This window comes from Alligator mississippiensis, chromosome 1 (genome assembly GCF_030867095.1).
Source record: "Alligator mississippiensis isolate rAllMis1 chromosome 1, rAllMis1, whole genome shotgun sequence".
Taxonomy (NCBI): Eukaryota; Metazoa; Chordata; order Crocodylia; family Alligatoridae; genus Alligator; species Alligator mississippiensis.
In genome coordinates this window covers 443,698,475-443,713,435 of record NC_081824.1, presented here as the reverse complement: position 1 = coordinate 443,713,435, position 14,961 = coordinate 443,698,475, and the positions used below count along the sequence as shown (strand labels likewise).

Sequence of the window (14,961 nt, the reverse complement as noted above, 5' to 3'; positions counted from 1 at the left end):
ATTTTTGTTGCTCTGCAATAGACTCTTTCCAAACATCCTTCTTGAAGTGCGGGGCCCAAAACTGAACACAGTACTCCAAGTAAAGTCTTATGAGTGCTGAGTAGAGCAAAAGAATCACTGCTCTTGATTTGCAAGTGTAACTTCTCTCACAAGGGACTGCAGGTGTGTGGCAGTGGTAACTCAATTTCCCTCAACATCATCTCAGTTTAACAAGAAAGTACAAGTAAGCATGATTATTTATACACATAAGTATTCAAATATCAAGTTGTAGCCCAGCATAGAAACCTGATAACACAATTACCTCTTTAAACAATGCAATTTTAAACCCCTATTCCAAAAAGTTTCACAAGGACCCTCCAGAGTTAGTGTCTTCACTTTGTGCACAGTGAAGCAGCAAGCTGTCCCAGATGGCACAAGGACTTCCAATGCCTCATCATCACATTGACTGCACTGAATTCTGCAGCCTTTTCAGTGCTACTCAACTGGGTCCTGCTGGGGTCTCCTTTGTGGGGAACTCAATCCTTTACCCTGCTGCACTCAAACCAGGCTCCTCCACAACCTCCCTGGGACCTTTTTCTGTTGTGCTTGGAGGCATGAGTGACTGGTGCCTCCTGAATATGGTGGGGCATCCGCAGAAGCCACTGACAGCAGCGGCCCTGTCAGGGAGGGCATCAGTCCTACCGACAGCATCAGTGTTGGTTGTCAGGGGGGGCACCGGCCCCTTCAGGGGGGGCACATACACCCCCAGGCACCGCCTACCAGTCACCTATGCTTGGAGCATACCAGGGAACAAGGCTTATCCCATGCTCTAACCATTTTGGCTACAGGCAAAATAATCCCCATGTTGCAGCTCCTCTTTCCCATTTCCCCTCTTGCTAGCCCTCAAAGCAGTTTGGAAGCTGTAGTTTAACTCATTGTCCCCTGTTCCTCATTTTTGTGGGCTTTTTATAGCCCCTCCAATTTCCTCTCCTGTTGGCTAGAGACAACTTTTTGCCAGTTCCCAAGGCAGGTTGGGAGTCATGGTTGGGAGCTCCCTGGATCTGGCTTTTCTGGGCTTCCTCTCTGCTTAACCCTTCACAATCCAGTGGCAGGGTTACATTTATGTTACTACAGGTCAGTATGCAACAAGAGCACACTGCTGTAGCAACAGGAGAGGAAATACCATCCCGACCCATGTTATAATCTCATGCCCTAAAGCATAAGAAAAACAAGCACCCTCTCTTCTGCATTGCAACCTGGAAACTGCAGACACAGCTTTGCCCATCACACATCCTAACTGGGGAGACAGAACTTTGGTTTTTGTCATCTTATCCCTCCCCTTTATTTATTCCATCTATTTTAATCTTCTTCTGTAAACAAGTTATTGGTTGTGGTCTGCTTCATTCTTCTGTTAAGATTCATCCTCTTCAGTTTCCTTTGAGCTGCAGAGCTTTTCTCATGATCTCCATAGGATGCAGGTATGAGGGTCTCCTAGACTTCTAACTGTTACTCTTTATGGGGTACTCCAGGAATAGCTACTCCTAGATTATCCTTCACCAATGCTTATCCCGCCTCTTCTGGAAAACCTTCAATGAGGTTCTACAACTTCCCTATCCCTAGGCAGTCTATTCCACTGCCTCAGTCTTCAAAAAATTAAGATTTTTTTTTCCCCCCTAATATCCAATCTAAATCTACTTTGCTGTAATTTCAAGCCATTGCTACACATCCCACTCTCTGCAGAGAGAGAGAAAATATATTTTCCATCTTCTTTGTGGAATCCCTTAAGATATTTGAATGCTATACCCGACAAAACATTTCCATGTTGCTTACCCAAACCATACATTATCACAAACCTCTCTCTAAATGTAAATTTTCACTCATATGCTATTTATATTTTTATGGTTGTCAAAAGGCCATTTTTCAATCACAGCCTTTATGGAGCCATAACAGGTGGTGTTAACCTGTAACTTGTGCAGTTACATTAGAACAACCTCTTTAGGTTAACTAAGGGAAATCCACTGTAGATTACCAGATTTTACAAGTCAACAATCATGGAAGAAAATGTGATGTAAGAAAACAAATGTATAGCACAATTTCACCTCTCTGTGTGAATACGGTGGAAGATCAGACTGGTTATCTGAGGTCAGCAGACTGCCAGGTGCCTGGAATGGAAAGGAGCACAGGGCACTGAAGGCAATCTGTAAGCATCCTCTATTAGCATACCTTTTGTAGGTCAGGACATGGGCCAGGAAGTGAAATATTCCCTTCTGGCCTGTAGAGCATGTGACATCATTCACAGCAGCCTGATTCTGGGACAGAAGGAGTTTCATTGATCTGCAAACCTTGATATCTATTTTCAGAGATGGTTTGTAGTCTTGTGGTTTAGCAGGAAAACTTTAGCCAAGCTTTATTGCACAATAGTCTCAGTTTCCTTTACCGCTGAGACTGTTTTGGGGAGATTTTAAAACTTCATTTAAAAAAGCATTTGCTGCTTCCTTAATTTGAATGACTTCTGCTAGAATACAATATCTCATGTTAAACACTCATATTTTTGTAAGAGAAGATGTTATCTAGAGGTCAGAGCTTTTATGCGAGTCATCCTTACTTACAAAAGGTTCCTTAAACAGTTTCAGACCTGGTTTTAGCACTATGGCTCTCTTGGTGAGGGTCACACCGATTTACATATGTCCCCAAGAACTCACTTGCTGTCTATTTTAATGTTACTCAGTTACTCATTATTGTCAGTTGCATCTGATCTGTTTCACCACCGGGTACATTGGGACCAGCCCAGGACGCTGAGTTTGCTTGTCTGGTTCAATGCAATCAGCACCTCATTTGATTCTTGTCTTATCTAACACTGACATCCAGATGTACCACGATTGTCTGATGCAGCTGACACTTTGGAAATGATTGTTGTAGTATCTCAGTGTTTGGCTGAATTTCAGCCGTGGAAGTGACAAAACCATTTAAAATTTAATTTTGATAAAACTGAGATATCCATAGCAGACTAAATATACTTGTCAGAAGTCCATTTTGAGAACTGTTATTCCCCCAAAGTCATCTGGTTGACTTGTAATTTACAGTGACTTTTATTCAGGCTCAGTCTGGTTCACAAATAGAAGTTGGGATTTGTGAAATCTGAACAATAAATTACAAAAAACAAAAACATGTTCTCACACTGAATGTGATATGGAAGACAAGGAGGAATGAACTGTAATGTTTATTCTGTTCCTTTTTATTTTCTTGTCCTTGTTTTATCATTATTTAGTATTAGAAGTGCTTGAGTCTTCTTGTCCCATCCCTTTCATTCTTTTCCAGAACTCTTTATCTCCTTTTTTGCCCCTTCCCTCTCATTATTTTGCTCTTCTACCGCTGCTCTCTGTGAAATAAATTAAAAGAGTCTGTGAGAAACAGAAAGAAACAGTGGAAAAGTTAAAGGAAAAATTAAAAATGGGAGTGAAAGAATGACAGTGGTGATTGAATGTGAATAATTATGAGACAGAGGGACTGAATGGAGAGGTGAGAGGTAGAGCAATGAGTGCTAGAGTGGGATAAAGGAATAATGGGATGCTAGAGTGGGATAAAGGAATAATGAAAGAAAATGTAAGTGGGAAAGTGTTCATCCATAGGCTGAGTCTGAATGTGGATCACTGGTGATATTTCATTGTACATATAGAGAAACTGGCCTGCCACAACCTGTTTATCTACCTAAATTGGGCTCTGACAGCCTGCAACTTACATTTGCCTCAGTAGAAGTGTGGCCATCAGTAAGGCTGTGGTTGCCCTCTGGTATTCACACTGAGACCTCCTATAACCTGTTGACCCACTGTGCGTCCACATTGACTGCTAAGCATGAAAGGTTCCTGTTCTTGGCTAACTGGTATGTTGCTGTACAGGCTTGTGCTTTATCACATTGAGCTCAAAAAAGCAGTACCCAAGTACAGACTTCCTCTACCGTACTGTTGGGGCTGTTGCTATTCAACATGGTTAATGAGCCCCAACCAACACCCACATGTACCCAAAGGTGCAGGGTGCATAATAAAGTGTACTTATCTTTTGGTTCTCCCTGGATGTGTTTGAACCTCCGTCATACCCTTCCTCCTCTACTCATAGAAAGAGAGCCTGCTAAACCCATCCCTGGCTTGAAGCTGAGGGAAGATTTTAAGCCAAGTATGTATTGCTTATTAAGTACAACTGGGGAGTTTAGAATTGACTTGTTGGAAGAAAAATGTTATTTCCTGAGTGGAGAGATGAAGGAACTGTTGCTAACCAGAAGGGAACCCTGGGGAGACACTTCACAGATTTCATAGACATTAGGGCTGGAAGGGACCTCAGAAGATCATCAAGTCCAGCCCCCTGCCCAAAGGGCAGTGTCACGGCGGGGTCCTCGCGGAGGGCCGTGATCTCCTTGAGGCCCTCTCACCGCGCTACTTCGGCCCGAGGGCACCCTCCATTCTCGCCCGCCACGTCTTGATGGAATATGTAATAGGGAGGCTGCCTTGTGTTTCCTCGGGCACGAAGCTCCTGGACCCCTCGTGGGTCTCCCCGTACAATGGGCGCTACCCAAGCACCCCAGCCTTATGGGCTATGCGTGGCTCCTACCTCCCCTGATACCACGCCCCAAGCCTCGTAGATGTAATGGACGTTGTCCAGTCTGTCTCTCTCGTGCCCAGCCTCCTGCTGGGCCCCTAGCGGGCCCCGGTCCTATGGGCCAACCGCACGGGCACCCTCTCTGACCCTGGCTCTCTGCGCTGCTACTCCCTGTCTTCTCGGGGCAACCGCAGCACCCTGCCTCAGTCTGAGGGGTGTTACCGCACTAGCCTGTGGCCGGGCTCGCTATGCCCGTCTCGGGCTCCTCGGTATGGCGCTCCCCCTCTCTGGGGCTCGCTGTGCCCACACTGGGCTACTCAATAACGTACAATGGCGCTCCCCCTCTTTGGGGTTCGCCGTGCCCACACTGGGCTACTCAATAACATATAATGGCGCTCCCCCTCTTTGGGGTTCACCGTGCCCACACTGGGCTACTCAATAATATTGCCCCTTTCCTGGGGCCGGGGTCTATGTTCCCCCCCACACGCAATCCGGGGTCTAGGTCCCCGTCCGCAACCTATGGGTTGCACCCGCGACCCACTGGCCGCACTCCTCGCCACCATCTGCTCACGCACTGGCATGCGAGTTGCGCCTTCCCTGGCGCTATGAAAATAATGCGCCCTCCTGGCGCTAGGGCACCCCACACTCTCTGGGGTTCCTATGATTGAGGCCTCCTCCAACCCCTACAGCCTCACCCAAGCCTCCGGGTGTAATAACAGAGCCAAACAAACACAAGCCTCCTGGCTGTAACACAAACATAAAGCCCCCTGGCTAAACCTTTAGTGCCCAATCCTCTCAGGGCTATCATGAGCTGCACTTGCCCCTCAGACTTCTCCCCATAGCTTGGCTGAGTGAGCTCCTGTCTCTCCGGCTGCTGGCAGAGAACTGCCAGCCTGGCCTCAGCCCTGAGCTTTATAAAGGGCCAGGCCCTGACTCCTACAGGCAGCTGGTTCCCCTTGGTTGCTCCGGCAACCCGCAGCTGCGCTCATTACCTGAGCAAGCCTCAGCTGGGCTCATTATGTCAGGCCAGGGCGCGCTCACTTGCTCCCTGGCAGTTTCTCCACTCTAGGAGCAGGGGCACTGAGGTGCCCTGCGACAGGCAGGAAGTCAGCTGGGGTCATAGGATCCCAGCAAGATAAGCATCCAGTTTGCTCTTGAAGGTGTTCAATGTGGGCGCTTGAACCACCTCCGGTAGCAGGCTGTTCCAGACCTTGGGGGCTTGGACAGTAAAGAAATTCTTCCTTATGTCCAGCCTGAAATGGTCTTGTAGTAGTTTATGACCATTCGACCTAGTCATCCTCCCTTGGTGCGCTCTGGTGAACAAACGTTCCCCCAGATACTGGTGGTCACCCCTGATAAACTTATAGGTGGCCATCAGATCACCCTTGAGCCTGCGCTTTTCCAGGCTAAAGAGCCCCAGGGCTCTCAGCCTGTCATCGTAGGGTCTGCTTCCCTGACCTCTAACCATGCGCGTGGCTCTTCTCTGGACTCTCTCAAGCTTCTCCACATCCTTTTTGAATTGTTGAGCCCAAAACTGGACACAGTACTCCAGCTGCGGCCTCACTAAGGCCGAGTACAAGGGGAGAATGACATCCCAGGATTTGCTTGAGAAGCATTTATGGATGCAAGCCAGCGTTTTGGTCGCTTTACTAGCCGCAGCGTTGCACTGCAGGCTCATGTTCATCTTGTAGTCAATGATGACCCCCAAGTCTCTTTCTTCCATAGTGCTAGCCAACATAGCACTGCCGAGCCTATAAGGATGCTGCAGGTTTTTCTTCCCAAGGTGGAGAACCTTGCATTTATCGGCATTGAACTCCATCAGATTCTCATCCGCCCACTTGCTGAGCCTGTCCAGGTCAGCATGGATCACCCGCCTGTCTTCTGGCGTGGATGCTTTGCCCCAAAGTTTGGTGTCATCAGCAAACTTGGCCAGTCTGCTTCTGACTCCAGTGTCCACATCATTAATGAAGATGTTGAACAGTATGGGTCCAAGGACAGAGCCCTGGGGGACCCCACTGGTCACAGGACACCACGATGAGTGACTTCCATGAATTACTACCCTCTGGGTCCGACCCTGGAGCCAGTTTTCCAGCCAGTGGATCGTGGAGGACCCAAGGCAACAATTGGCCAGTTTCTCCAAGTGGTGATCATGGGAAACCAGATTGAAGGCTTTTTTGAAGTCAAGATATATGACATCGATCTCTTCTCATAGGAAGCTAGCTTGCATGGTTTTATATGGGGGCAGGACAATCATGGTACATCTTGATGTCAATATTAGATAAGACAAGAATCAAATGGGAATAGGAGGAGGGTGGGAAGAAGACGCCTAAACTCAGTTAACCTAAACCCCTAGAAAAAAAAAACACATGGAGGGTGGAGAGCATGTTTTTGTGTTGAGACTCCAGTAGATTTTGCTCTCTTCCTTTTTTGCCTGAAGCATCCATATGTTCTTGTCCTTGTCCCTATCTCTTACCTTGACCCTCTTTCAAACAAATATTGTGATCCAGCCAAAGCTAGGCTGACTCACACTTCTATCTGAACTTATTGGGACTAGACAGGGTATAGATTTATAGATGTTTGGGTCGGAAGGGACCTTAGCAGATCATCAAGTCTGAATCCCTGCCCTCGGCAGGAAAGAGCGCTGGGGTCAGACAACCCCAGCCAGCTGTATGTCTAGTCTCCCCTTGAAGACCCCCAAGGTAGGGGAGAACATCACCTCCCTTGGAAGCCCATTCCAGATTCTAGCAACCTTTACCGTAAAGAAGTACTTCCTAACGTCTATCCTAAATCTGCTTTCTGTCAGCTTGTGGCTTTTGTTCCTAGTTACTCCAAGGGGTGCCCTGGTAAACAGAGAATCTCCTATTCCTTGCTGCTCCCCTCCCCCCAGTGAATTTGTAGGCAGCCACAACATCACCTCTCAGCCTTCTCTTGCAGAGGCTGAAGAGATCCAGGGCCCTCAATCTCTCCTGGTAGGGCTTTGCCTAACCATGTGAGTGGCCATCCTCTGAACCCTCTCGAGGTTAGCTACATCCCTCTTGAAGTGTGGTGCCCAAAACTGGAAGCAATACTCCAACTGCGGCATGACCAATGCCGCATAGAGGGGAAATATCACCTCCCTGGACCTGTTTGTCATGCACCTGCTAATGCATGATAAAGTGCAGTTAGCTTTATGGATCACTTCATCACATTGATGACTCGTGTTCATCTGGGTGTATAAGCTTGAAAAACAGGCCTCAATTATTTTCTGAGCCACATCATGTAAAGATAGAAGAAAGGGGACTGGAGGCAGTAGTTAGCCACTGATTCATAGACTATGGAGTCAGAAGGGACCCAATGGATCATTGTATCTGAACCCCTGCCCCTGGCAGGAGAGAGGACTGAGGTCAGATGACCCCAGCCAGGTGAATGTCAAGGACATCCCCCAACCCGTAGGTGTGCTGGGGATCCCTCCTTCCTAGGTGCAGTACCTTACATTTATTTTTGTTGAATTGCATCCTATTATGTTCCACCCATTGATCTAACCTGTCCAGGTCAACCTGTAACTGCTCCCTGCCCTCTGGTGTATTAACTTTGCCCCATAATTTGGTATCATCCGTAAACTTGGAGAGGATGCTCACCACTCCCTCATCCAAATCGCTAATGAAGATATTAAATAACACCGGTCCAAGGACTGAACCCTGCGGGACCCCACTGCCCACATCCTTCCAGGCTGAGAACGACCCGTCCACCACCACTCTCTGGGTGCAGTCCCTAAGCCAGTTGGCCACCCACCTGACTGTGTAGGCATCCACTCCACAGCCCATTAGCTTCCCTATGAGAATGGGATGTGAAACTGTGTTGAAGGCCTTCCTAAAATCCAGGTAAATGACATCAGCCTGTGTCAAGGCAGTGTGTGACCTGGTCATAAAAGGCTATAAGTTTGTCAGGCAGGATCTACCTGTGACGAACCCCTGCTGGTTTCCATTCAGCATTGTTTCCCCAGCTGGGCTTTCACAAACGTGCTCTTTGATGATTTTTTCTAGTATTTTCCCAGGGATAGAGGTAAGACTGACTGGCCTGAAGTTACCTGGCTCCTCCCTTCTCCCCTTCTTAAAAATGGGCATCACACTGGCCTTTTTCCAGTCCTCAGGGACCTGTCTGGAGCACCATGAGAGCTCAAACAGTGGTGCCAGTGGCTCAGCAATGGCACCGACCAATTCCTTCAGCATCCATGGAAGGAGGTCATCCAGGCCAGCTGACTTGTACCCATCCAGCCCTTCCAAGTGCTCTTTAACTAAGTCAACACTAACCTTTGGTGGTCTGGTGCCTTTTGGACATCTGTCTATGCTCAAGGTGGGGGGATTGTCTTGTTCAGTATTAAGGAATACTGAAGCAAAGAACTCATTGAAGAGCTCTGCCTTTTTGTCTGTGTCAACCACCAACTGAACTGATTTGTCCTGCAGGAGTCCTATGCTACCCTGTGCCTTCTTTTTGCTCACAGAGTAGCATAGGACTGTTTCACTATCTGTTGAAAAAGTCACTTCAGTTTTCTGTTTCTCAGTCTACATGTGCATTAATGCACTAGTTTAAATCTAGTACCCCCATGCTTCTAAAGGGTGGCAGGAGCACTTGGATGAGCTTTAGTTCAAATGTCCCCACTGCCATTTTGAAGTGCGGGACTCTGAATGTACATGACGCTGCAAGCAGCTGCTCTAATTAAAGTGACCCCCTCCACCCCAGAGCACATGTATAGATGCCCTCCACTGTGAGGTACTAGGAAAATGCACATTAGCCTGTTTTAGTGTACATTAACTAAAGAGCACAGTTTTTAAGTGACACTTAATGTGCATTAGCCTATTTATTGTGCATTAGCTAAATAGCATTTTTAAGGGATGTTTTAATATGCATTAAAATAAGCTAATGCACATTAAAGTGCATGTGTACAGATCACTGAATCTGTGGCACAGTTTCCCTAAAGGATATTAAATAAGAAAACAGTAGCTTCATACTTCTTTTATCTCTGCTATGATCATGCTCATTGCCAGATGTCACCTGGCTCTATCCTTATATAGTTTGTTGTGCTTCTTGCTTATATTTAAGATGTGTTTTGCTTGTTTTTTTTATAATAAATTAAATGCAACTATAATATAGGAAAAATACTGGCGTTATCTCTACTTTGCCCCTGATTTATAGTGATGTAAGTAAGATTAGGATCTATTTCCAGTGTGTTTAAAAAACAAACTCAGCCAGAGGCTAGAATTCTACAGGGTAAACAAACTTTAAACAAAAATTGTGACATTCATTATGGGGACAGAAATCTTGCTCACCAGCAGCGAGGAAGGTCACAGGTGGTTATACTTGACTAAGGAGGACCAACTGACAGAGGTAGAAGGCAAAAAAGAAATGAGTGCAAATTATTTTCTATTAACTTTATAGATTTCTTCCATCAGTTTTATTTAACTTAATTCATACTATAGTCTCACCTAGGCCACTTTTCTCTTGTTCATACTCGTACCTTTCTTTAAAGTGGAAAAAACCCTCAGATTTGTTCATGCAAATGGCTGGAAAATTCTGAGTTCAGAGGCCATTTAGAGATGATTCATTTGCATATTTACAGGACAGTCATTTAGAATAGCAATAGTTATTATCAACCAATCAGACCACTGGGATTTTCATGTTTGAGATTGTAAAGGAATAACTGTACAATGATTATCCAGTTTTGACTCCCACAGCCTGTGGGCAGGAAATTGCAAAGCTATGTACTAATTATAATATCCCTAAATATAATCTGATGGGACAATGGAGCAACACACATATTTAATGTTTTGCAAAATAATACACATTTAGGACTGATATAGACTTCTTTAACTTCCCTTGAAACCAATGCACTAGAATTTTTATACTCACTACAGTCACCTATCATGTCCCCTCGTATCTTTGCAGCTCTGTGATGGGAGACTTATCAAATACCAGACAGATTGTAAGATTTATTTGTAAATTCAGTCTAATGTAGGTTCTCTTTATTTAAGTAGTTTATTGATTCACTGTTGTCTAGAATAGATTCTTCACTGTGCTAACTCTGGGTTACTATCCAGCTCAACCAGAAATATAGTTCCTCCTTCCTGAGTTTATTGCAAAAGTGAATTAAAAGTTTTAGTCTTACTATTTTAGACTATTATATACATTCTGTGGCTCCTTCCTTGCCACAGAACTTCATCCTCCATTCTGATCTGTGATCTGTTCATTAAGTCTTACTGAATCAGTGAGCTCTTTATGGGCTAGGTTTCTAGACATAGGAATCTGATTACGTGATGAAAGGCCTGTGTTTCCATTCATTTTATTTATTGTTAATGGACTCCAAGATGAAATTCAAGGTACTAATTTTTTCACATGATCCCTGAGTCATTTAGGCCCATTCCTCCTTAAAACTGTCTCCTTCTTTCTGACTATGTGATTTATGCTCCTGGAGAATTCTACTGCATCCCAAGGTAATGCATCATTCTTAGGAGCAAGCCCATACTTCTGGCATTCAGTCCTTGCACAAATAAGATTGCATACACGTGTGACCACTTTTTAAAAGAACTGGAACAGATAGTTCATTCACTTCCCTGCCTTTCCAGTTGAGTAAATCCTAGTTTCCTACTGAATTGGTAGAGCTCCAGACATCAGATAGACCAGGCTGTTTGGTTTCCATACTAATATTTTAAAGGTCTTAAGTTATGATGGAAACCAGACAAATCTTCAACTCAGAATGCTACTTTAATGTCTTAACTGTACTGTAGTTATTTTGTGTCTACAGTATTTTATTACATGAGCAAGGCTTTTTGCTTCTAAGCATGGCATTGCTCAGTTCATAATCTTATAGCATCCTTTGGTCAAAAATTGTTCAGTTCCGTCACTTTTCCTGAAACTCAGTATTATATACACACACACACACAATTTAATACAATCAGTAAAAACAAACTGGTCGTAAAATCTGAATGTTTGTAATACCAACTAAAGAACTGTCAACTGTGTCCATGCTCCCATATCACATCATAGTACTCTTTTACAGCCTATCCACATTGGATGGAGAAGCTTAACGATACTCAGTTAGACAGTGGAGATCAGCTCCGATGGGAATGCAAAGCCACTGGAAAGCCAAGGCCAACCTATCGTTGGCTGAAGAATGGACTCCCTATCTGGACACAGGTACAGTACTCAGTAAAGCACCTCTCAATTGTAGTTTCTTCTTTAATTCAGGTAAGGTGAACTGAAAAAAGTGCTGAAGGGACCGTGCTTCAAAAAAGTGCCTTCATTATTTTCCTGCTAATTTCAAATATTTGGGAACTGTAGCACCAGGTTTTCTATGGGTCCATCTCCTGTCCTATGTCAGCCTACATGCCATCTAACAGGACTAATGATAAACCTCAAAGAACGGGAGGTGGAGCCTTCACAGCTGAGTCTGAAGCACCTTATCCCTGACTATTTACTAAACTAATGATAACTAGCTGAACAAAGCAAGAACTGTGGTTTGTTTCTATTTTAGATTGTGATTTTCTTTTTCAGTGGTTTGTTATATCTAGGTGTTTCTGTGTAGAGGCATGTTATGAGTGACCACTGTGTGACTGAGCAAAAACAGGAAGGAATTATTGGTAAAGAGTTCCTTAAACTCAGAGTCCTATGATATATATCACCTACTGCATAGGTATTAAATATTACATGGTATGTTCTACGTATAGTTCTCATGTCCCTCAGTGCTAACGCACACTTCTGCAAAGTATACAAGGGCTATTTCTTAGTAGCCATTTTAGTTTTGCATCTCCAGATACCAAAATAACTCTCCTGTGATTAACAAAGCTGGCCAATGACATTAACATGTTTCATTTGGGAATTCCAAGTTCAAAGTGTTCTGCTCCGACACATTTAAAGTAATTTCTTGGTTATAGTGTTTCTCATTGTAAATGATTGCAGATGTCATGGTTTAGATTTTATTTTGTTTTAATGTCTCTCGCTGAGTCGTCTTCCCAGTTCATGCCTTTATTTATTTATTTTTAACCAGCACATTTCTATTCCTCTATAGTCTCCAGACACTAGGAGTAATAGAAAAATGTTTTGTAGATTTGCTTCATATGTTGCCAGATTAAAATAAAATTCTTCAATTTGGCAATAAATGTCTCCATTTATTAATGGATTCATAGCAGAGTTTATGAATATAAAAGATGGCATGCCTGTCTTTTCAGCACATACCTCGATCTGTGAAAATCAAGCAATTATGCAAACAATAAGAAAGTAAACATATAAGCCAGTTTGTTTTTGAAGTCCTAAGGCATTGAAAATATGGCTTAACTTTTCCATTTCTGTTTTTACAGAGGTAGTGGTGGGTATTTAGTCCTGCTTGGGATTTTCCAAAGAGCCACTTGTATCAGCATACGAACTTTGCAAATTCAATTTAATATCAAACTGAAAATGCAAAAAATGGAAGGGAATTTCTTTTTCTCATTCATATACATTTTCAAATGCTGTTTTTATTAATACACTTTTAACTAAATGCTAATAGTTTGTAGTAACAATCCTGAAGAATGTACGGCACCAGCTCCAGTGATTCATTATACAACCACATGGAGTGCACATTTCCCTACACAGCTGTCAGCAGCAATTCACTTCTGACCTGCAGCAATTATTTTCTATTAATAGGCCTTTTGAGATGATAAGTTGCCATTATTGACAAAGACAACTTGATCCTTCCACCCTTTACCATATGAGTAGCTCTGAATGAAAATAGTGCTATCGATGCCAATGAGATTATGTATGAGAACTAATAATGTTAGGCTGTATGTACTTTGGTATGTAAACAAAGATTCATTTTGAATTAGATTGAGCCCACCCCAAAATACTTCAGCCTCTACTTGAACCTTGGTTCCTTGCCTGGAACACTTGCACGCTATTTCAAGTTTGCAGAGTCATCTTTGCTGAACAATTTATAAAGGGCAAATAAGTGCAGTTAAATATAAGCAAATAAAGCCATGCTGGAGGATATATTATTTACAATCAAATAAAGTAATCCAGAGGAAAATCTATATTTTATGATATTTTTCAGACTCCAAAATATGTTGCATTTGGCATGGATAGTAAACCCCCCAAAATTCACTCTCATAAGTCGCTAAATTATACTTTAACCACATTTATGTTTTATTTCTTTGTGTAAAGCTAACAACCCAGAAAATCCACCTCATTTGTTTTCTTTTGTAGAATTATTTTTTTATTCCATTACAGAGCAGGGTTGAGATGGTTAATGGTGTACTGATGATCCACAGTGTGAATCTCTCAGATGCTGGAATGTACCAATGCTTAGCAGAAAATAAATATGGAACCATTTATGCCAGTGCTGAGTTGAAGATTTTGGGTGAGTAATGTCTGAACAGAATAGAATTGTTCTCTATTTTCTCTTTGATAATTACATGTCTCTATGATCTGTCATGAGAAAGAAAGAGATCCCATCTCTCCAACCTTAGCAGAAGTGGATAAAAACTATATAATTAAATTTGGCTGAGTTTTTCTTTTCCCTTTCTTTTATTTATGTGTAAATGGCTCCTTGGTTACCTAGGAGTTCAAGGGTACTTTTGCTAACACGGTGTTTTCTTTTTGAAGCTACTCATTTAGTTATGCTTTGTGAATTTTTCTTACTCAAGGCCAAATCCTGTATCTGGGACAATATCTATGAGGGAAATGATAATGGTCTGTTCAAAAGCACAGAAAAATCCTCTTTTCTTTCCAAAAAAAAAAGTCCTAAGAACAAAAACCTCTTACTATGAAGAACATGAGAACATTTCAAGACAAGAAAAAGAAATCTCACATTTCATGGATTACACTATTAAAATCTGTTTTTCTGCACCATTGTATCCCATTCACTTTTAGAAATGCCCTTAATGATGTGATTAGTTTGCAACATATTAGCAGTCCCTTTAAAGTCACCTCATGAAGGCACAAGCATTAGTACTTTCCTATTTTAAGTTATAATGCCCAAATTAGAGTTTATTAGGAAATATGTATGGGTGATATTACATACTTACAAGATACAAAATAAAACAAACTGTCAAGATAATAGGTCCTTGACACTTTTATCAGTACTACACTTCTAGCATTGAACAGAAACATGGTGATATCATAGAATCATAGACAGTTAGGGTTGGAAGGGACCTCAGGAGGTCATCTAGTCCAACCCCCTGCTCAAGGCAGGACCATCCCAGCCAAGGTTTTGTCTAACTGGGTCTTAGAAAACTCTAAGGATGGAGGTTCTACAGTCCCTCTGTAACCTTTTCCAGTCCTTTACTATCTTCCTAATGAGAAAGTTTTTCCTAATATCAAATTTAAACTTCCCTTGCTGCAACTTGAGACCATTGCTCCTTGTGCTGTTGTCTGCCACCACTGAGA

General features: G+C 43.1%; 1 protein-coding gene across 6 annotated transcripts in view; it reads left to right on the top strand.

The window, feature by feature from the left end:
- The window catches only part of CNTN5 (contactin 5), a 1,172,720-nt gene that overhangs the window by 910,589 nt on the left and 247,170 nt on the right, over positions 1 to 14,961 (top strand). For all 6 annotated transcript variants that reach the window (XM_059721130.1, XM_059721133.1, XM_059721132.1 and 3 more), the window contains 2 exons: positions 11,603 to 11,739; positions 13,804 to 13,933. In XM_059721130.1, coding sequence (XP_059577113.1) covers positions 11,603 to 11,739; positions 13,804 to 13,933 — 267 coding nt within the window. The remainder of the gene's footprint in view (positions 1 to 11,602; positions 11,740 to 13,803; positions 13,934 to 14,961) is intronic.